The following is a 20894-nucleotide window of genomic DNA, read 5'->3' as shown; positions in this document are numbered from 1 at the left end:
CTGCACCTCAGTTTCCTCATCTGTAATATGGTGATAACGATAGTACCTATCTAATTGTGTTGTTGTGAGAATTAAATGGGTTAATATATGAAAAGTGCTTAAACTAAGTACTTGGCATAAAGTGAGAGTTGGATATAAGCCATCATTACTAACCACCTCGGGAAACTTCAACTGGATTTGGCGTCTGGGCATCCAACTGGAAAGGCCTGTTTGTCAGTATAATTTGCATTAACGGTTGAGGTCCTGCTGACGTCAAGGTCTCCTTGCAGCTCCAGGTCAGACCTAGTCCTGGAAGTAGTTCCTGTCACACAACAGTCCCACAATCGCCCCACCAACCTTGCTTCCTTCCCAACTCCCGAAGCACCAGGAAGTGAAACAAAGCCCCATGCCTCCAACTCACCCTTGTCCCTCTCATCCCATCCCCCAGCGTTCCACTTCCTCCTCCTGCTTTTCACCTTCCATCTCCTATCCTATAGGGCTCCCAGAATGGGAACCAGAGGCAGGAAAAGCATGGGAGACATTATACAAAAGTGAGGTGAGCTCCCCTACCCCCACCCCCACCCCCAATTTCCTTATTTCATTTGTATTCACCAGTGTAACGAGAGGCAAACCATTTCTCACTCAAACTGAGGTAACCTCTCTGATGCTGCAAATGTTTTATCCAAAGGGTGGATTTACCGCAGAGTCATATTCGAATCAGAGGTTTCATTGGGCAGTTTTGAATAGTCCTATGAGAAGGGAGACCTCTATCGAGGGTGTTTCTCAGAGAAAAAGGGTCAATCTCTTGGAAAGCCTTTGGGAGCCATCTGTGTGGTCATCCATGGCCTCATTCTGACGTCCAGATTGTCCTGGGACCCTCCAGTGGGGTTGGGGCAGTCCCAGATTTGGACCACCTTCCACTCCCACGCCCAACTTCACAGTCTCAGCCGTTTCACTGAATGTTGCATCAGGGATGGTGATGAAATCAGTGTCAGCGGATTTTACCCATGGATGCAACAGGCTGAAGGACCAGCCAGGGTCATTGACACTGTGCACCTTCAACTACCCAGAACCCTGGACTTTCTAGCCACGGTGAAGGGCTGGGTGCTGGAATATCTCAGTTGGATTTCTAGCCCTTGCTTACACTGGTGTCCCCCACCCCCAAATCACCTGAATCCCACAGAGCCCAAGAAACTTAGGCCACTAAGGTTGAGGAATCAGATGGTTCTTAGCAACAGCTCTTTCCTTCCAACAGCCCTCCTAGCCTCCAGAGTGAGGCCTGAAGTGAGGGAGCAATAATACCTTATACCGAACTTATGTGGTTTCCCAGTTCACAAAGTGCCTTCATGTCCATTGTCTCCCAGTGAAAATAACACCGTTCTCAACAGAGACTAAGAAGCCCCCTTATTCTTAGATTGAGGGCATCAGGTGGGAACCAAACTTCATTCCAAACTGAGCTTGCCATCCTATTGGGAGATAAATGAATGCTTCTGTTTTGATTTTTACTCAGGCAGGCAGGGGTGAGGAAATTAGGTTTGAAGGGAGGGAAGATATAGCTTAGAGAGGCAAAAAGATGAGGGAAAGGTTAAGCAGGAAGGAACTTGAGACTAGATTCATTTAAATATTCGTTACTCCCACCCCACCCCCTTCTACAGCCTCTTTGATTCCTGGAGAGCATTACACGTTAAGTCCCATCCCAGGCCTCCAGTCACGGCAACCACACGACTCATTTCCCCTGGAACTGAGGCTACTTACCTGGGCTCCCCACGGAGGGAGATGATGCAGGGAGGGGAATCCCACCTGCTGTGAGTCACCTGCTAGTATAAAGGGCGGGTCTTACAATGCAGGGAGCTTAAAAAGAGACTCAGAGACAAGGGGAGAAAATCTACAGAAAGCAGCTCAGAAACTTGGTGAACGACAGAGGGAACCAAACCAGAGACGCACAGAACAAAGAGAATCAGGCTCAGAGCAAGGGGAAGTGGACAGAGATTCCACAGGGACTGCAAGGCACAGAGCCAGCCAGATCTGAGAAGCAGGCAACGAGATGCTGGGGAGCAGAGCTGTGCTGCTGCTGCTGCTGCCCTGGATTGCTCGGGGCCGGGCTGCGCCTCAGGGCAGCAGCCCTGCTTGGGTTCGGGGCCAGCAGCTCTCACAGCAGCTCTGCATGCTGGCCTGGAGTGCACATCAACCAATGGGACATGTGGTGAGTGGCAGCCTCTGGGACCAAACAGGAGCCTATCCAAGCCCTCCAAGGCTGCAGTGGAAGACTCTGTGGCCTAGGGTGGAAACTGGAGGGTTGAAAGCCATCAGAGGGTAAGAGAGGACAGGGGAGTGGGGTTCCAGGGAGAGTCACAGCCTGAGGATCCAGGTGGGGTTTGAAAGTACTTCTTTCTTTACTCTTCCCACCTCTCCTCCATTCCAGGATCTACCAAGAGAGGAAGATGATGAGACTACAAATCATGTCCCCCATATCCAGTGTGAGGATGGCTGTGATCCACAAGGACTCAGGGACAACAGTCAGGTACTAAGATGAGGCTGGGCTGCAAGGAAGAGGGGACTGGGGACAGAGCTGGACACCATGGTGAATTAGTAAAAGTTGTATCTGTCCTTGTCCATTCAGCCTGCTATAACAACAAACCATAGACTCAGTGGTTTATAAACAACAGACATTTATTTTTTATTTTAAAAAATAAATTTATTTTTAAATTTTTTATTTATTTTTGGCTGCGTTGGGTCTTTGTGGCTGCGTGTGGGCTTTCTCTAGTTGCGGTGAGCGGGGGCTACTCTTCGTTGCAGTGTGTGGGCTCTATTGCAGTGGCTTCTCTTGCTGCGGAGTATGGGCTCTAGGTGCGTGGGCTTCAGTAGTCGTGGCACACGGGCTTAGCTGCTCCGCGGCACGTGGGATCTTCCTGGACCAGGGCTTGAACCCGTGTCCCCTGCTATTGGCAGGCGGATTCTTAACCACTGTGCCACCAAGGAAGCCCACCACAGACATTTATTTCTCACAGTTCTGGAGGCTGCAAGTCCGAGATTAAGGTGCCAGCATGGTTGAGTGAGGGCCCTCTTCAGGTTGCAGACTTCTTGTCTCCTCACATTGTGGAAGTGATTAGGGAGTTCTGTGGGTCTCCTTTATAAGAGCAATAATCCCATTCTTGAGGGCTCCATCCTCATGACCTAATAACCCCCCAAGGGTCCCACTTCCTAATACAGTCACACGGGGATCAGGATATCAAAATATGAATTTTCTGGGGACACAAACATTCATATCACAGCCGTTTCTAAGAATGGCAAATATCAGATGGGTCTTTGGTGAAGTAATTAGAAAGTATCTTTTTTCTTTTCCTTTCTCTTTTCCTTCCTTCCTTCCTTCTTCTCACTCTTTGCTTTCCCCTCCTTTTTTTCTCTTTCTTTCCTTCCTTCCTTTTTTCTTTTTCTCTCTTCCTCTCCCTCTCTTTTTTGTTTTTGGTGTTCTTTTTGGCTGCGCTGAGTGACATGCGGGATCTTAGTTCCCCAACCCGGGATCAAACCCATGCCCCCTACAGTGGAAGCACGGAGTCTTAACCACTGGACCACCAGGGAAGTCCCTGTATCTGTTTTCTTTCACTGCTTTCTTTTCTCCCCAGTCCTGCTTGCAAAGGATCCACCAAGGCTTGGTTTTTTACGAGAAGCTGCTGGGCTCAGATATTTTCACAGGGGAGCCTTCGCTACTCCCCGATGGCCCTGTGGGCCAGCTTCATGCCTCCCTACTGGGCCTCAGGGAACTCTTGCAGGTATGAACTAGGGGCCTGGAGAAGTGGGGCTTGCAGGTGTCAGAGACAGGGCCTGGCGGGGGAGTGAAGGATCTAGAGTCCTCTCTGATTGTGTCCTGTGTCCTTTCAGCCCGAGGGTCACCACTGGGAGATTGAGCAGACTCCAAGCCCCAGTCCCAGCCAGCCGTGGCAGCGCCTCCTTCTCCGCCTCAAGATCCTTCGCAGCCTCCAGGCCTTTGTGGCTGTAGCTGCCAGGGTCTTTGCCCATGGAGCAGCAACTCTGAGCCCCTAAGCCAGCAGCTTAAGGATGGCACCCAGACCTCCACGGCTCAGCAATGCTAAGATGAATTTATCAGCCTAGACACCTGTGAGCCAACAAGTTAATCAGTCCATTAATTTTAACAGGACTTGCTCTGTTGAAAAATTACCAAAACTGACTTATGATGCTGACCTAGAACAGGGTGAATATTTATTACATGGGAAGGGAAATTTTGGGATTATTTATCGTCATGGCAGCAGTTTGGGGAGGAGGATTATTTATTATATTTATACTGAATTATGCACTTTTTTCAATAAAGACTTATTTATGTGGATATCTAAGTCTAATTTCTAGGCTTGTTAGTAAAAAGAAACAGAACGGAAAAACAGGGCCAAAGGACTACAAAATGCATCCTTCTACTCTGCAGGGCTACGGTGGAGAGGGATCTTTCCTCATGACCCCTTGGTATATAGAGTAACCGTGATCTTTTTGGCCTTAATCCCTACATGGCTAAGCAAGCTGAATGAGATTACAAGGGACTGTGATTAGGAAGTGGGGGTCCTAAGTGTGGCCCTCTCTTGCTCCCTGACCCAGGGCTTCCTTCCCTGCTTTCCTGGCCAAGAGTGTATTTGGCCAAAGACAGGAGTTCTGAATCACTGCAGGATCAGAAGTCAGAGCTGTTTTGAGCAGAAAGGGCACTCCAGGAAGATGAAGTAGGCACTAGGTTAGTCTTATCAGCTACTAAAATGTTGAAAGCCTTCCATATTGGAAAGAAGCCACTGCCCTGAGCCCTCCAAGTACCTCCTAACTGTTCTGGCCTGCTCTCAAATTCCTATACCTCCCAGCACAGCAGGCAGCCTCCAGGCTCCTAGCTGGAGCTATGGGTAACATCTGTTCTGATTCATTGGTGACTGTTCCTTACCCTTATTATGCTTCTACCTCTCACTCCAAATCCCACGGTTAACCCAGTTTAGAAGGAGCACATGCCTGATTTCCCATCCTTGGAGAGCAACATCATGATGTGAGAGGTAGGAGGGGCAAAATATATGGAAAGAACAGAGAAAATGTAGTTTCTAGTAGTCAGAAGGAATCAAGGGCCCATCTGTGTAGAAATGGCTGCGAGGGAAGACGTAAGCTTCATCCACGGTGTTCTGGCCAGCCAACAGTGGGTCACCATTTGGCATGATTTCTTCAATCTTCATGCTGTTTCTGAAGACTAGATAGTCCAGAGAAAGAAGTCAGGCCCTGATCTTAGGCAAGGAGTTCCCAAAGCAGCAGGGAAAGTGAGAGAGGATGGCAGCAGAGGCCTAGACAGGGCCTGAGGGGGTCACTTAGGTGGGGCGGGGGAGGCGTGTGTGTATTTCGTAACAAAAGGAATCACAGGGATATAAGCCTTTCTCCAATGAGGAGCTCAGAACTGTCTTTTTCTGTAGTGGGTGAGGGAGGGGAGTTGGGAACGGGAATGTGTCCCCTCTTCCCTAGCCCCATCTCATCACTTACTTTCCATGTCCTCAGTGTTCAAGTGTCTCAGATCATGGGGCAAATCCGGCTCTGGCAGTGGCTGTGAAATAGGCTCTGGAATAGGCTCCAGCTTCAGTCCTGGTCCCAGGTCTGGCTCTGGGACTCTCTGTGACACCTCGCCTAGTGTGGACTCCAGCACGGGCTCCAGAGTGGACTCCAGTGTGGGCTCCAGAGTGGACTCCAGCACAGGCTCCAGAGTGGACTCCAGCACAGGCTCCAGAGTGGACTCCAGCACGGGCTCCAGAGTGGGCTCCAGAGTGGACTCCAGTGCTGGCCCCAAATCCAGCCCTGCCTCCAGCAGTGGCTCTAAGTCCAGGCCCGGCCCTGGCTCTGGCCCTGGTGCCAGCCCTAGATCCAGCTCGAATGACTCCAGTTCTGGCTCCAGCTTAAGCTCCGGCAGTTGTTGCAGCTCATCCACCTGTCTGGATACCCCAATACAGACAAAGGAGCAGGGCTCAGTCGTTTAGGTAAAGTGGGGAATGGTAGAGAAAGCAGAGGCTATCTCTCTAGTCTAAAAGGCAATAGAGCAGAGGGCTTAAGGTTAACCAGAGGTTTAAATCCTATCATTTACGAGTTGGGTGACCTTAGGCAAAGTGACCTAACCTCTCTGACCTCAGATTTATCATCTGTAAAAAGGGAACAACAATACCTCATAATACCTGAGAGGCAGTAAGATGTTAAAAGCAGGGCTTTGGAATTTGACAGACCTGGATCATTGATTAGCCATGTATCTTAGGCATGCCACTTCACCACGCTAAACCTCAGGTTCCTCAGCTGAAAACAGTAATAACAGTATCTTCTGCCTCATAGGACAATTATGAAGATTCAATAAATGAGAAAATGAACACAAAGCATTTAGCCCAGTGCCTGGAACATAATAAACTTCCATTAAATGTGGCTGTTATCATTCATTACTGGCTCAAATGGGTTCTCATAAGGATTAAATTTTGAAAATGTTCTAAAAAAATCTAGTACCATGCTTGGCATTAAGTAGATGTCCATTAACATCAATGATTATGACTATTATTATCAGGGAACCCCTGTGGAGACAACCTAAGGATGGCAGCAGGAAAACAGAGAGGAGAGAGACTAAAAGAGCAGGAAACAAACCCAGAAGGCTGGGGAGTGTGGGTCAGTAGGAAAGAAGGCTGGAGAGACCGGAATTGGGCAGGTTTGGGTCACTATATCAGCCAAAAAGAGTTAGGGAAGATGGGCAAAGAGTTCACATCTCACCTGTTAGAGACCACAATGAGCTTATGTTTCAGGTATTTCTTCCGCTCCTGGAGATTAACTATGGGGGACAGACACAGGAGGCAGGGGAGGTCAGGAGATTGGACACATAGCCCCAGGGTCCCCTAGTGCAGGTGGTCCTGACAGTCATGTCTCCCTACTAACTAGCAGTGTCCCACAGACAAAGCCCTTAACTTCTTTGGATATCAGTTTTCCCACGCTGAAAGGAAAGAGTTGGATGTGTGGATGCCTGTGGATCCTTGCACTCTACCAGTGAAGTATATCAATGCTTCTCACCTTTCTCCTGGGAGTAGCGCCCAAAAGCCTCATCCCGGGGGATTCGTGGGTAGAGGAAGCACAGTGGGTTCTCAGGTATGTTCTCCTCAGTGAGCAGCTGGTACTGGCTGATGATTTTGGCCAGCGGGAGTGACTGCAGCACCTCCTTGGTGAAGGGCTGCACAGAGTAGATGAGCACCTTATCTGGAGAGTGGATACAGGAACAGGCAGGCTTGAGGGAAGAGGCTGGGCCTGGGAGCTCCCCACCCTGGCTGCCCAACAACAAATCTGCTGAGGGACTCAGGACAGAGCCAGGGAAGCCAAGGGCAGAGGGGCAGCAAGAGAGGCTGTGGAGACAGGAGGGCAGGGCAGCTGACCATCATCTTGGTGTTCCACCCAGGAGCAGGTAATGCCCCCTTCCAATGTTTCACTGAAGCGCAGCAGAAAGGTGCCAGAGATGGTCTTCTTCAGCAGCCGGCGCTCCTGGCTCCGGCTTACAAAGCCCATGATGTGTCTGCAGCACAGAGAGCAGCTGTGAGGCCCTCCTGCCTCCTGCTCCCCTTGTAGAGGGACAGACTGCCAGGTCTGGGCCCTGGCTCTGCCACCTTGTTACAAACTGTTCCATGTTGGCCAAGTCATTTCACTTTACTGACAATATCCACCTCCCAGGGTTGGAAGAGGTGTGAAGCTGCGGTGAGGTCACACAGATGAAAAGCACCTTGTAAAAGGCAAAGTGCTACACAAATGGGCAGGCAGTGTGGTGGAAAGAGCATAGGCGTGAGGTCAGACAGGCCTCGGTTTGAATCTCAGCTCTGCCCCTGGTGTAAGTCCTTTAACCTCTCTGAGCTTTCATTTCCTCCCTTGAGGGTGGCAACACCCATCACCCAGCAAGGTTATAAGGATTACGTGAGAGAATTCATAAAAAGCACCCCGCAGGCTCTGGAACACAGTGGATGCTAGACAAATACGGGCTAGGAGACTATTACTGCAAACGTGAGGGGGTTATGACCTGGCACCAGGTTCTGCTCTCTCCCCCTATTTGCCACATGAGGGCGCACAGAGTCCAGTCTCAAGCAGAGAAAGGCGGCAGGGAAGAGAGGGAGGCTGACCAAGGCCTTACCCATCGTTCCAGAGATCCTTCAGGTGGTCATGTACCAGGTCCAGAATTTTGTCGAGCCATGTCCAGAACGGTAGCTTGCCAGGGGGGCTCTCTCGCTGAAGGAGGAATGGAAAGGCAGGAAGAGATGTGGAACTGCCCTGGGTGTGGGGAAGGACTAGTAATTGGATGGGGGCCAAGGTCTAGCTGCACAGGATGCAGAGAGTTACCTTAACGAAATTGACCCAGGACAACAAGTCACCCTCAGTCTTGGAGTTCTGCCCTGTGGGCAGACAGACAGTTGAGATGACAGAAGGCAGGGCCAAGGGTCCTGGGACAGAAAGGATGGCGGGTGCGGGCAGACAAAGGCTGGGGAAACGCTGAGAGAAAAGAAGGTCTGTACCAAACAGCTTGTCCCGCAGCATGCCAAGCTGGTCCGAGTTGAGGCCTCGGCCCACGTAGGAGGAGAACTGCCAACTGAGAGCAGGGCCCAGCAAGTCCCAGGGGGCCTTGGCGGGGCTGGAGAAGAACTGCTGATTCTGCAGAGGTAGGAAGGGACCGGGTGGCTCAGAAGTAGTGCCCTCACACCAAGCTTCCACGCCCCTCCTTGCCACCCTTCACCTGTTGGCCCCCACCGCCTACCTGGGGGTCTGAGCTGAGCAGATTGAACCAGAGAACCGAGGCCCAGGCGACTGAGAGTTGGTTCATGTTAGAAATAATCACCACAGGAAGGGTGTCTGTCTGGGGAGGAGACAGAAATCACAGAAGAGGGATGTGATGTTTCCAGCTGTAGACATCTGTCAAGGGCAGACAATATTCCACCCTGAGAGGCTTCTGCTTAACCCCTCCTTAGGTCTTTCCCCAAACGCACTCCATTTTCACTCACTTTCAGTTCCTGCTTCAGACCCTGGTAGGTGTATCTGACTGTGAAGCTGATAATGTGCAGTTCCTCTGTCACGGCTAGCAGCCCCTGGGACAGCAGAAGACACAGTGATCAGCGTGCCTTTTGGTAAGTTCCTCCTGCCCCCCAACCCCCTGTCCAGGCCTCACCTTATTGCTGCCCTTTCCTGAACTACCTGAACGCTGCTCCATCAGTGTCTGTGAATTGAGGGGAGGGAGAGAGAAGGCCAGAGCAAGGACCCCAGGGTCCCTGGAACCCCTGCTTTGCCCTCAGGACTTCCCAAGGCCTGGGAACTTCCTCCAGCTTGTTCGATCGGACTACAACCTTAAGATACCATCCCTTCTTACCAGGTAGCCGAAGTCCCAAATTAAGCCCTGACTCTGCCCTTTCTCAGGAGTCAAAGTTTTCTGGTTTGAGGTCAGAATGTTGAACTTCCGGAAGCTATTCCAAGGAGGAAGAAGATATATGCAGGTCAGGAGCAGAGTTATTCTAAAAACTCAGCAGGAAAATAACAAAAGTTCCACTTCATTTCAGACCTCCCCTTCTCCCTCTGTCCATACACCACCCAAATCAACCTCCTCCTTGTTTGTGTCCCCATCAGGGCTGCCACATGTGATGGTACAGGTCATGCAGTGCACAAAAGTTTGCAGTGTCCTTGTCAGGCACCTACCCTTGTGATTCAGGAGGATTTCTGTAAAGAAAAAAAAAAATCACTGGGAAGCAAAATAGTGTAGAAGTTAGGAATTTGGTCTGTGGAATCAGACAGACCCGGGTTCAAACCCAAATCTGCAGCTCACCAGCTATGTGGCCTTGCACTAGAGACATAAATTATCTGAACTTGTTTCCTCATTTGAATAGTGCCTTGATAATACCTAACTCATGGGGTTCCTGTGACAATTTTATTTTATTTATTTATTTTTATTATTATTATTATTTTTTTGCAGTACGCGGGCCTCTCACTGTTGTGGCCTCTCCCGTTGCAGAGCACAGGCTCCGGACGCGCAGGCTCAGCGGCCACGGCTCACGGGCCCAGCCGCTCCGTGGCATGTGGGATCTTCCCGGACCGGGGCACGAACCCGTGTCCCCTGCATCGGCAGGTGGACTCTCAACCACTGCGCCACCAGGGAAGCCCCCTGTGACAACTTTAAATTGGGTACTTGACAAGCTACATGTCACGTAGTAAGCACTCAACAAAAGAGATGAGCTATTTCTATGAGGTAGGGATGGAAGGGAAAAGAACACAGCCCCAGGGCCCTGTTGTGAAGAGTAGGTGCCTCCTCCACCCCACCACCCCACTTCCTGGCCACCCCTTGGTCCCACCCTTCACCTGCCCCAACTTACCTGTCAATGGAGACTTCTGCAGTCAGTGACTCATTGCCTTCCTGGAGTCTCACCAGCAGCCTGCAAGGGAGGGAAGGAGATGGGGGAAAGTGGTCAACTTCAATCTCCTGGATAGACCAGATGTTTGAAAAAAACAAGGGAAGAGATTAGAAGAGGTAAGGAGATTGAGGGGAAAAGAGAGAAGAAACAGCCAAGAGTGGGAAGATTTGTAAAACCAGAAAGCATCAGTGCCAGGGCTGGTAAAAGGAAGTAGGAATGAGTTCTGAAATGCCAACCTTGTTCGGACGGTGAACTTGCTCCCAGTCTTGAGGATGAGGGGTCGATGGGGAGTTTGGGGCATGCAGGGCTGGGTTTCTACTACAAAGGCTCTGGGGAGATGTGGAGAGAATATATAGAGGTCAGTATCTGTAAGAATGGCTCCCCTTGTCCCTTCCCTCTGGCCTCCCTCGAGGTCCCTCCCTGGCCTCTAGACCTGTGGAGCAGGCGAAGTAGCAGCTCTGTGACCTGGGCCTTCCGCAGATCCACCCCTTCGATCAGAGGGTCCCCCTGATAGGTGACCATGTGACTCAATCCCGTCAGCTCCTTCAGCAGCTGCCGCAGATGAAACAACAGCTTTGCTCCAGCTGTGAACCTGGGTGACAGAATTCAAGGGAGAAAGAATCCATCAGTTTCCTGGAATCCCCAAACAGGCTCCAAGAGCTCCCCTTTAACTATGTGGAAAGTCAGAAACTGATTGGGACAAAAAAGAATCCAGGAAACATGTGAAAGATTTTTCAACTTTGTTCATAACCTAAGGAACGAATATCAAAGCCGCTTTCACATATAAAATTGATAAAAGATTTATTAACATAATAAAGCTAACTTTCACATGATGCTTGATATGTACTTTTTTTTTTTTTTTTTTGCGATACCCGGGCCTCTCACTGTTGTGGCCTCTCCCGTTGCGGAGCACAGGCTCTGGACGCGCAGGCTCAGCGGCCATGGCTCACGGGCCCAGCCGCTCCGTGGCATGTGGGATCCTCCCAGACCGGGGCACGAACCCGTGTCCCCTGCATCGGCAGGCGGCAGGCGGACGCTCAACCACTGCGCCACCAGGGAAGCCCTGATATGTACTTTTTATTCTAAGTGCTTCACACATCTTCATGCATAGGGTTAATTCTTACAACAACCCTATGAGGTAGGTACTATTATTATCCCTATTTTACAGATGGTAAAGCTGAGGCACAGAAAGATTAAAGTGACTTGCTCAAGGTCATAAAACTAGTAAGGGATGAAGTTGTATGTGTTTTACTGTCTATATAATAAGAAATAATAATAATAGGCAATATGGTAACAGGAAGACAATTATCCACTACATAAGAGCAAACAGATTGGGATAGCAGTTTGGAACTATTTTTTTAAAAAGCTTCAGGGTACTTCCCTGGTGGTCCAGTGGTTAAGACTCCACACTTCCAATGCAAGGGGCGCGGGTTCAATCCCTAGTCGGGGAACTAAAATCCCACATGCTGCGTGGTGTGGCCAAAAAATATATAAAAAATAAAAAGCTTCAAAAAATGTATATACATTTTGCAGTATTCCATTTCTAAGATATATCCTAAGGAAATAATCAGACAAACAAATGGACAAAGACAGATGTTCATAATTCATAGCTTTGTTTTCTGTAATAGAAAAATTAGAAACAATTGGTATTGGGTATGTAAATTATGGCATATTGACATCATGGAATACTATGCAACCATTAAAAATGATATAGACACAAATTTTTGACAAGAAAAAATTTTCAAAAACATTAAATTATAAAAATTACAAGACAGTATATATATGATATAATCTGAGTTCTGTTTAAAATAGATGTATATTTGTGAATATGCACCAGGAAAATCTGGAAAAATGTATTCAAAAGCATTAACAGGGGACTTCCCTGGTGGTCCAATGGTTAAGACTTCACCTTCCAATGCAGGGGGTGTGGGTTCGATCCCTGGTTGGGGAGCTAAGATCCCACATGCCTCACAGCCAAAAAACCAAAACATAAAACAGAAGCAATACTGTAACAAATTCAATAAAGACTTTAAAAATGGTCCATATCAAAAAATTTTTTTTGAAAAGCATTAATAGTGGTTACCTCTGAATGATCAGATTATGCACACGGGTAATTTTTACTTTTTTTCTCTTGTAAGTTTTCTGAAATTTTTCCAATTAGTATATTTTATATTTACAATCAGAAAAAGAAATACAGCTCTTTGTATTAAAAACAATGAAACAAAAGAACAACACAGTAACAGCATCACCACCAAGAAAAGGTATTGGGTTGGCCAAAAAGTTCATTCAGTTTTAAGTAAAAACAAAAAACGCATTTTTCATTTTCACCAAGAATTTTATCGAACAATGCATTCACTAACCAAGCGAACTTTTTGGCCAATCCAATATATACTTTAACCCAGGAATATCACTTCTGATAACTTACATTACAGAAATAACTGGAGATGTAAATAAAGATGGAGCTATGAGGTTATTTACTGTAGCACTGTTTAAAATAGCAAGAAATCACTCACAGGCCATAATTTGCCAACCCCTGTACAAAATGATGAATACATGTGCAACTGTAATGTAAATACTTATCCTGTACCCTAAGCCCTATATAACTGTTTTCAATTTATCTGAAGAGTGGTATATTTTTATTTTTTTATATTAAATTTTATTGGAGAATAGTTGCTTTACAATGTTGTGTTACTTTCTGCTGTACAGCAAAGTGAATCAGCTACATGTATACATATATTCCCTCTTTTTTGGATTTCCTTTCCATTTAGGTCACCACAGAGCACTGAGTAGAGTTCCCTGTTCTATACAGTAGGTTCTCATTAGTTATCTATTTTATACATAGTATCAATAGTGTATATATGTCAATCCCAGTCTCCCAGTTCATTCCACGGGTGCCCCCCCATGGTATATTTTTAATAGTTTAAATTATTATAATAAATTTTCTCATGACAAAATATCTAAATAATAGGTATTTTTCAAATATGTTGAAGGACACATTAGTTATTTTTTTCTACATCACAATAAAATTAATATAAAATAAGGAGTTTACTGGAAAACAAATAAAGAAATTTGTTTAGGGCTTCCCTGGTGGTGCAGCGGGTAAGAATCCGCCTGCCAATGCAGGGGACACAGGTTCAAGCCCTGGTCCGGGAAGATCCCACATGCTGCGGAGCAACCAAGCCTGTGCGCCACAACTACTGAGCCTGCATTCTAGAGCCCAAGAGCCACAACTACTGAGCCCACGTGCCACAACTACTGAAGCCCGCGCGCCTAGAGCCTGTGCTCCGCAACAAGAGAAGCCACCGCAATGAGAAGCCTGTGCACCGCAATGAAGAGTAGCCTCCGTTCACCACAACTAGAGAAAGCCCGCGCACAGCAACGAAGACCCAATACAGCCAAAAAAAGAAAAAAAAAAAAAGTATCATGCGTAGGGACTTCCATGATGGTCCAGTGGTTAAGACTCCACCCTTCCACTGTAGGGGGTGCGGGTTTGATCCCTAGTCGGGGAACGATCCCACATCCCATATGCTGTGTGGCATGGCCAAAAGATGCAAAAAATAAAAGTATCATGGGCATGGGTAAATACGATATAGTGCCAAGTTAAAAAAAACAAACAAACCCACAGGTCTCAAAACAGTATGAACAGTATGATTCAATTTTTGTTTAATAATATTATAGTAGCTACATCTGGATATTAAGGTAACTGGTAATTTTTTTTTTTGGCATTATATTCACTGCACTGAAAAAAAGGTAAAACGATATTTCTCGGGTGATTAAGCAGGAAGGAGAAATCGGATTGTGGATCAATTCATTACTTTCCCCAAAGCAAAGACTGGGCTCTGGGCTCCCTGAGTGGTGAGAATGAAGAGCAGAGCATAGCTGCAGTCAGACAAGGGAGCTGGGATCATTCTGGGGAGCAGAGATTAAGGAGGGCAATATCTCTTGTCATATACAGGGCATTATAACCTACAAAGCACAGGGGGTAGGTAGGACTAGGGCCAGGTGAGCACGAGGGTGGGGAGGTGCCTCTCACCACTTCTCCAACTGCTCCAACCCTCCATCCGGGGGACCTCCAATGCAGGCTTTCTGCTGCTGAACTTTCCACTCCTCCAACTTGGGCAGCAGTAGCTCAATTAGGGTAGTTAATCGGCCTAGCAGTGCTTTGGAGGCATCTAGCACCTCCTATGAAAGACATAAAGTGAGTGCTGAGAGCCTCTCACCATCACCCTCCACCATTCAACCAGGGATGAAGAGACAAAGAAGCCAAGGCTAGGAGGCCCGGGCTCCCGATGCCTCATTTTCCCCAGTTCCCTGCTGCCCACTCCCTCTGTCCTCTGCCACCCACCTTTCTCCTTCTGTCCAGTTCATTGAGCGTTTCCTGCAGAATGTCCTGCTGTCTGGTCTGATGGGGGTCCAAAGAGGGTGTCCTTGCTGGACAACAGGAGCAGGAGTGAGACAAATGCTCAGACCTAGGGCTCCTCCCCTTCTCCTTCCCAGCCCAGACCTCAGCCAGAGTCAGGAGTGGGGAGTTCTGAAGGGAGAAGAAGAAGGGGAACCAACCAAAGCACAGGCACCTCTGGGCCCTCATGCAAATTCTGAATGGTCTTGCTAGAACCAGAAGCCCACTCAATCTGCTAAGGCAGTTTCCCAAGCATCCCCTCCAACATTCACTAGCTGTCCCTCAGCTACACCTCCAGCCTGACCTCTACAACATACCCTGGCACCTCCAGCTTTGCAATGGCAGCAGGACTGTAACCAGCAAGATGCAGCCGAAGGTGATTACTGCTTGCTGGGGCTTTCCCCTTCTGCTCTATTCTACCCTTGGCTTCCCAGTAGGCACCTTTCTCCCACCCCTCAATGTGCTTTCTACCTGAGGTCTGGATCTTATATCGGAAGTAGAAGACATCCTGCTGGTCTTTCAGTTGGCTGATGGATTTCACCAGCTTCTGCAGAGGAGATGAGACCCTGATGAGGCTGCTTCTGTGAGAGGAGGCAGGCTGAGTCCTGCCCACCCTGGCTCTTGCCACATCTACCAACCTCCATCATAGCCTTTAATTCCAGGATCCGGGATTCAATCTCATGCTGCTGGCTCTCCCCAGGTGCTGCAAGGGCTGGTTCTTCTCCTTGCTCCTGAAATAAGAGGCTCTGAGCACATTTCAACTCTGACCTTTCATCCCTGAAATCCAGGCCTGAAATGAAACCACAGGATGTGGAGGGATCTTGTTCTGAGGCAAATTTACTGAGTCCTTTGCAGGATCCCTCTCTACTCCAGGAGCTTTCAACATCACCACCAAATTGTTCTCACCAATTGAGCCCTCTGAGCCTGGGTCAGAATTCTTTTTTCTTCCAGAAGGAGATTAAAGATCATCTCAGCCAATTGGGTAGCACCCTGGGGAAAGGCCTGCAGTAGGAAAAGAGAAAGGACTGATTTAACTTAACTACCATCAATGAACTACCACCTCAGGCCCTCCCCACCAGTGACCTCAGTATTCTCCCCTTCTTCAGGGTCCCAGGCCCTACCCCTTCTCACCACTGGTCCCCCAAACCCTAGCCTCTTTCCAAACAGGTCATCTAGACTATGTCCTTCTCTCTGCCAGTGATCTCCCGAGTCCAGACTCTGTCCCATTTTCCCCAGATCTTCCCCTGTCCTTTGAACCTCCAGGTCCTGTTCTATGTTCCATACCCTAAAACGTACTCCTCTACACTCAGCTGCCATTCCTACTTTGTTATTCCTGGCTCCTCCAAGTACCTGAATGTCCCGATAGAATTTTCGCAAGTTGTGCTGTAGCAACAAACACTCAGGGTCCTGGCTGCAGCGGCTACACTCATAGTTCAGTTGGTCCAAGAAGTGGAAGAACAGCATATTAGCCTTGGCCTCATCATTGCCCAGTGCAGCTTCCTGCCTAGGGACCAGGAAGGACAAGGATTAGTATCTCTGCAGGGTTGCTACCATCTTGAGGCCTTCCAACCCCTTCCTGCCCTTGGTGTCTCCAGGATCCTGGGGGCTCAGAAGAAAGAAATCATTTTCCTCATCCCCCCAACTTCCTGAAGGCCTCACCAGTTCTGATCTTCAATCCAGACAGACAAGTTCTGTCGAATGTCCACCGGCAGGAGGCTATTTGAATAGAGCTGGTGCAGCTGATCCTGAAATGGGCTGTCAAGATTCTGCAGCATCTCCCACTGCGCCATTTGGGGTCTGAGCCTAAAGGATGCATGTTCCCAATTGGAAATTTTGCTGGACTAAACCATCCACAGTCTCGTGATTGTTTATTATTACAAATTTTAAGAAATGTTTAATTATACAGGTAAGAAAAAATACAGAAAAAAAGTAAAGTCTAGATTGACTCCACTCCCAATCTTGGTCCCTTTTCCTCCTCTCCAGAAGTAACCAATATTATCAGTTTGGCGTATATTCTTCCAGGGAGTACTATTTAAGAGCTCCAACACATAGGCCTTTTTGTTTCAATGGTAATTTTCAAACACACAACAAAGTAGAGTGAATAGTACAAGGATCATCCATGTACCCATCATCCAGCTTCAACAAACATGTATGACACTTCCGCAATCTCATGTCATCTATCTCCCCCAATGAATTTATTTTAAATTTATTTGTTCGTGTTTGTATTCACTTATGCTGGAGCATTTAAAGGTCAGTCTTAAGTATTTAAAAAAAGGTTTTTTAAAATTATTTATTTATTTTTGGCCACACCACACGGCATGCAGGATTTTAGTTCCCCCACCAGGGATTGAACCCACTGCAGTGGAAGCGTGGAGTCTTAACCACTAGACCACCAGGGAAGTCTCAGTCTTAAGTATTTATTTCAGCATTATCCCGGCTGGCCCCAAAGCTTTATCAGAGGCTGAACCTCCTTGGAGATAAACTGCTCTCCATGTTGGAAGGAGGAGCTCCATTCTCTAGAAGATGTTTAAGATATTTAAATACTGTGTAAGGGGTCACTGAAAACCTAAGATTGTGACACTTTTATGACTTCTGTCAATCTCTGATTCTTCATGTGGATTATTAAGTTCATGAGAAAATTCACTCAAAACTTGTTCTTGCCTGCCACCAAGCAGGCTGGGAGGAGCCCTTCTCCCTACCTTTCCCCGCCCACTGCCATCTGTCTGTTTAGGAAATCAAAACATCTTGCAGCCTGAACCTAACAAAAAAGAATTAACACCCACGTCTGTGGTCTAAAAAAAGGTCACATGATTTTATTACAAATCAAATGCTTGGGGTGGGAAAGATTCTTTTCCACCAGTACAAATAATCATGAGCTGCCTTTCTACCTCTGGGAAGTAGGAACAAGGGAAGTAAAGAATTGGGCTGGGGCTCCTACTTTTCACTTTAACCCTTTAGTAGTGCTTGACTTTTTACACTAAAAAACAAACGACGAGGCCCCAGCTCCTAAGGAACTAATTGGCTGGTATTAATAAAGCAAGGCGGCAAGTAAACCCTGAGGTTTAAATACGAAAAACAAAACCAAAAAACCTGGCCTTCTTAAATAGATTGCAAGCACGGAGGTTAAGGGCTGTAAACTCCTTTTTTCTCCAGTTATCCAACACTCTTTTAGGCGCGTATTTTGTGCTCAATAAGCTTTTCTGAAAAGAACTCTAGTTTTTTCTTTCTTTTTTTTGGTAAGAATCAAAAATAACAGACCGGAAGGTAAAAGCGTTGGCCAAGACACTGAACCAATGCAACAATGCCAGGTTTCGGGTCTTGGAAGTTGCAGGGGCGTTTCTGGAGGGCGGGGTGCGTTACGGTTGGGGACCTAGGTTGGACAGGAGGATGAAGGAGGCGACAGCTCCTGTTTCAACCTGGGGACAGAGTCTGAATCCTGCGGGGCGTACCCCCCAGGGCCTGCCTGCCCTCTCAGAGAGAAACCCCCGCCTCCACCCACACCCCCACGCACCTTCTCAGGGCCGGTACCTGGTTAGCGTCTCAGCCCCCGCTCCCTCCAGTAGCTGTGGTCCAGGCTTCCGGTTCCCAGAGAGAGCTCTGGCACCAGGGCCTCCCGCGCCGCCCTCGGCTTCGGCCCGCCTCTCGAACCCACCCCCTTGCCACAGGCTTGAGTGAGCGGCTGAACCCCGGAACTCGCCATTCCCATAGAGGCGCCCCGACACTGGCTGCCATTCAGCCAACCTCTTCTCCAGGCTGTGAGTTCATTGGCGCCACCACAACTCCTCCTTCTCCGCGAGGCGGGACAAGCGGAGCTGAAACCACACCTCTAACTGCAGCGATTGGTAGGAAAGCTCAAGTAAGCCCTGCCCCGTATCTGCGGAGGGAGGAATCCAATGAACAGAAGAGCTCGGGACTGAAACAGCTGATTTCCGAGAACCCGCAGAGACGCAGCGGAACCGAGACTGGCTCAGGACCTTGGAGGCGCTGAGCTAACAAGCGAGACGGAATTTCGACATATTGGGACAGGAAGGGGAGGGCTTAAGTAATAACAACAAAACCCACAGAAGCCTATTTATTGTTGGTACCGTGCTAAGCATTAGGACACCGTACCGTTTTTAATTTCCACGAAACCCATTGCATATCACTATTCTTTAGAAATTTAAAAAACTGAGTTTGGAGAAAGAAGGTACTAGTCAATGGTCGCTGAAGCTCTAACAAGTGGAGCCTGGATTCAAAGCCAAATCCTCTGATTCCAAACCACAAACTTTAAAATTTCTACATTTTACAGTACTGCCTTCCTCCTTGATAAAAAAAATCAGAGATTTGGATTTTGAACACACACGTACAACTTGTCAGAATATTAGATCCAGTCATCATGTTTACCACCTTTTTTTTTTTTTTTTGGCTGCACTGCGCTGGCATGCAGGATCTTAGTTTCCCCACCAGGGATCAAACCCGCACCCCCTGCAGTGGAAGTGTGGATTCTTAACCACTGGGCCGCCAGGGAAGTCCCACCACTTCTTTTATAATTGATTGATTGCTGCGCAGCTTACGGGGATCTTAGTTCCCCGACCAGGGATTGAACCTGGCCCCTTGGGCAGTGAAAGAGTGGAGTCCTAACCACCGGACAGCCAAGGAATTCCATACCACCTTCTTTTATATCTCAGTAGTATTCCCATCCCTAGGATCTAAGCCATAGTCATAGAGTAAGGTCCACTGCCAGTAAGGAACTGAACTTACTACTGATACCAAAGGGGCCATGGTAGTTGTTTCTTCCAGGTGACTCAATTTGAGGTGCCCCCCAAGACCTCCTTGCTGGTCTCTGGTGGAGGGCTGTTCACCTCTCTCATTATAATACTGGATCACCCGCTGAACCCCAGCCTTCACTATAGGTTTAAGTGAAGTACTGATCATTACTCCCGTGGGCCCCCCTGACAATCCAGCCATGGCCATCAGAAGTTCATAACCCAGATCTATGACCCCGTCTCGGCCTCGTTCCTTGGCCTTGTCCGAGCAGTTCTGAACAGCATAATACAATGCTGTGCCCAGGTTGTAGAAGGTTCCCACTCCTGGCAACAGCTGGACTACATTGTGCACACTCTGCTCCTGCTCCTGCTCACAGTCCTTGATGGAGAGGGATCGTCGGGCCCTCTCTGGGTCTGGGTGCTCCCTGGCCAACAGCTGCAGAGCAGAGGCCAGGGCATCCACTGACACTCCCGTCCCTGTGCTTCTGCTTTTCTCGAGCTCTTGAAGATGTCTGATGAGGATCTGTGTCGCCTTTACACTCCCCTGGCGGTAGAGCTGAAGCTGCAGGACCCGTACATCAGCTTGACAGCCAGCTTTCTCCAAGGCAATCATCAGGGGCAGGCCTACCAGGAACTTGGGGAGAAGGGCCATGTGGGTGAAGCCAGGCAGGGATTTGGGGAGCAGGGCCCGGCAAGACAATGGGGCTGAGGAAGGTAGCCAGGATCCCAAGGATGAGTGAAGATGCACCAAGACGTTTGTCTGGTTTCCATATGGAATGGCATCCACAGCGTGCAGCAGGAAGCAGCAAAGAAGTAGCTCAGCTGGTACCATGATGAGTCTGAGACCACGCATGTCCGGAGCAGAGTGCACTGGAGACGGGAGAAACCAGAAACATACAAACCGTTTCCGTAAGGACTGTGGTCCAAAAGGAGCCCAGGACTCAGGGAGAAGAACCTCATCTATCACCTCCAAACTTCTGTTCTTTTTAGCTAAAGGACTGAGAAACAGGAAATGCAACCCAATTGTTCCCTCTTGACCTTCTCCATCTTCAGGTCTTCCTCTGCCTGATTTCCACCCACTTAATAGGGAGCCCCAAATTACCACAAAGTCTGGTGATTAAGAAGTAATATGGCTTTGATAGATTTGGTAGCTCCTCGATCCTGTTCTGCCTACTCCTCTGTCGGGTGAAGAAAGTAGATATTGGCTTTCCCCTATTATCAGTAAGAGATGTAATCTCTGCAAATATTTGTCCATTTGTACTGGCTTCTCAAACCTTGTCCCCTTGTCACACACTGGACCTCAGTACCTAAAAACTCTGTTCTTTGGCATTTCCTGCCGGTCCCTGTCACTTTCACACT

General features: G+C 48.2%; 3 protein-coding genes across 6 annotated transcripts; 1 reads left to right on the top strand and 2 right to left on the bottom strand.

The window, feature by feature from the left end:
• Window positions 1-1637: 1637 nt before the first annotated feature.
• On the top strand, window positions 1638-4443 carry IL23A (interleukin 23 subunit alpha). Its single transcript, XM_030866641.2, has 4 exons — window positions 1638-2182; window positions 2402-2500; window positions 3603-3749; window positions 3859-4443. Exons 1-4 carry the CDS (start codon window positions 2024-2026, stop codon window positions 4018-4020), a joined length of 567 nt encoding a protein of 188 aa, XP_030722501.1. The 5' UTR covers window positions 1638-2023; the 3' UTR covers window positions 4021-4443.
• On the bottom strand, window positions 2635-18551 carry STAT2 (signal transducer and activator of transcription 2). Of its 4 annotated transcripts, none has more exons than XM_060306982.1 (24): window positions 18302-18551; window positions 16450-16593; window positions 16141-16294; window positions 15697-15792; window positions 15429-15521; window positions 15262-15337; window positions 14737-14822; window positions 14425-14573; window positions 10825-10983; window positions 10628-10720; window positions 10353-10412; window positions 9682-9702; window positions 9359-9452; window positions 9161-9208; window positions 8997-9080; window positions 8753-8851; window positions 8514-8649; window positions 8341-8393; window positions 8135-8229; window positions 7392-7528; window positions 7036-7218; window positions 6742-6799; window positions 5488-5930; window positions 2635-5203 (listed from the first exon to the last, which is right to left on the bottom strand). In XM_060306982.1, exons 2-24 carry the CDS (start codon window positions 16578-16580, stop codon window positions 5061-5063), a joined length of 2691 nt encoding a protein of 896 aa, XP_060162965.1. In that variant the 5' UTR covers window positions 16581-16593; window positions 18302-18551; the 3' UTR covers window positions 2635-5060. The 4 variants fall into 4 exon arrangements, with proteins under 4 accessions (XP_060162965.1, XP_060162967.1, XP_060162966.1 ...); XM_060306984.2 differs by having other exon boundaries at window positions 15429-15518; XM_060306983.1 differs by having other exon boundaries at window positions 18319-18551.
• Window positions 18552-19446: 895 nt separating this feature from the next.
• On the bottom strand, window positions 19447-20367 carry APOF (apolipoprotein F). The gene is given in 3 exon segments (XM_030866952.2): window positions 19447-19580; window positions 19583-19641; window positions 19643-20367. Coding segments are annotated over 3 exon segments (918 nt in total).
• Window positions 20368-20894: the final 527 nt, after the last annotated feature.

The sequence above is a fragment of the Globicephala melas genome, chromosome 10, assembly GCF_963455315.2.
Source record: "Globicephala melas chromosome 10, mGloMel1.2, whole genome shotgun sequence".
Taxonomy (NCBI): domain Eukaryota; kingdom Metazoa; phylum Chordata; class Mammalia; order Artiodactyla; family Delphinidae; genus Globicephala; species Globicephala melas.
Note: the sequence above shows the minus strand (reverse complement) of the source record. Positions and strands in the feature narration are given on the sequence as shown.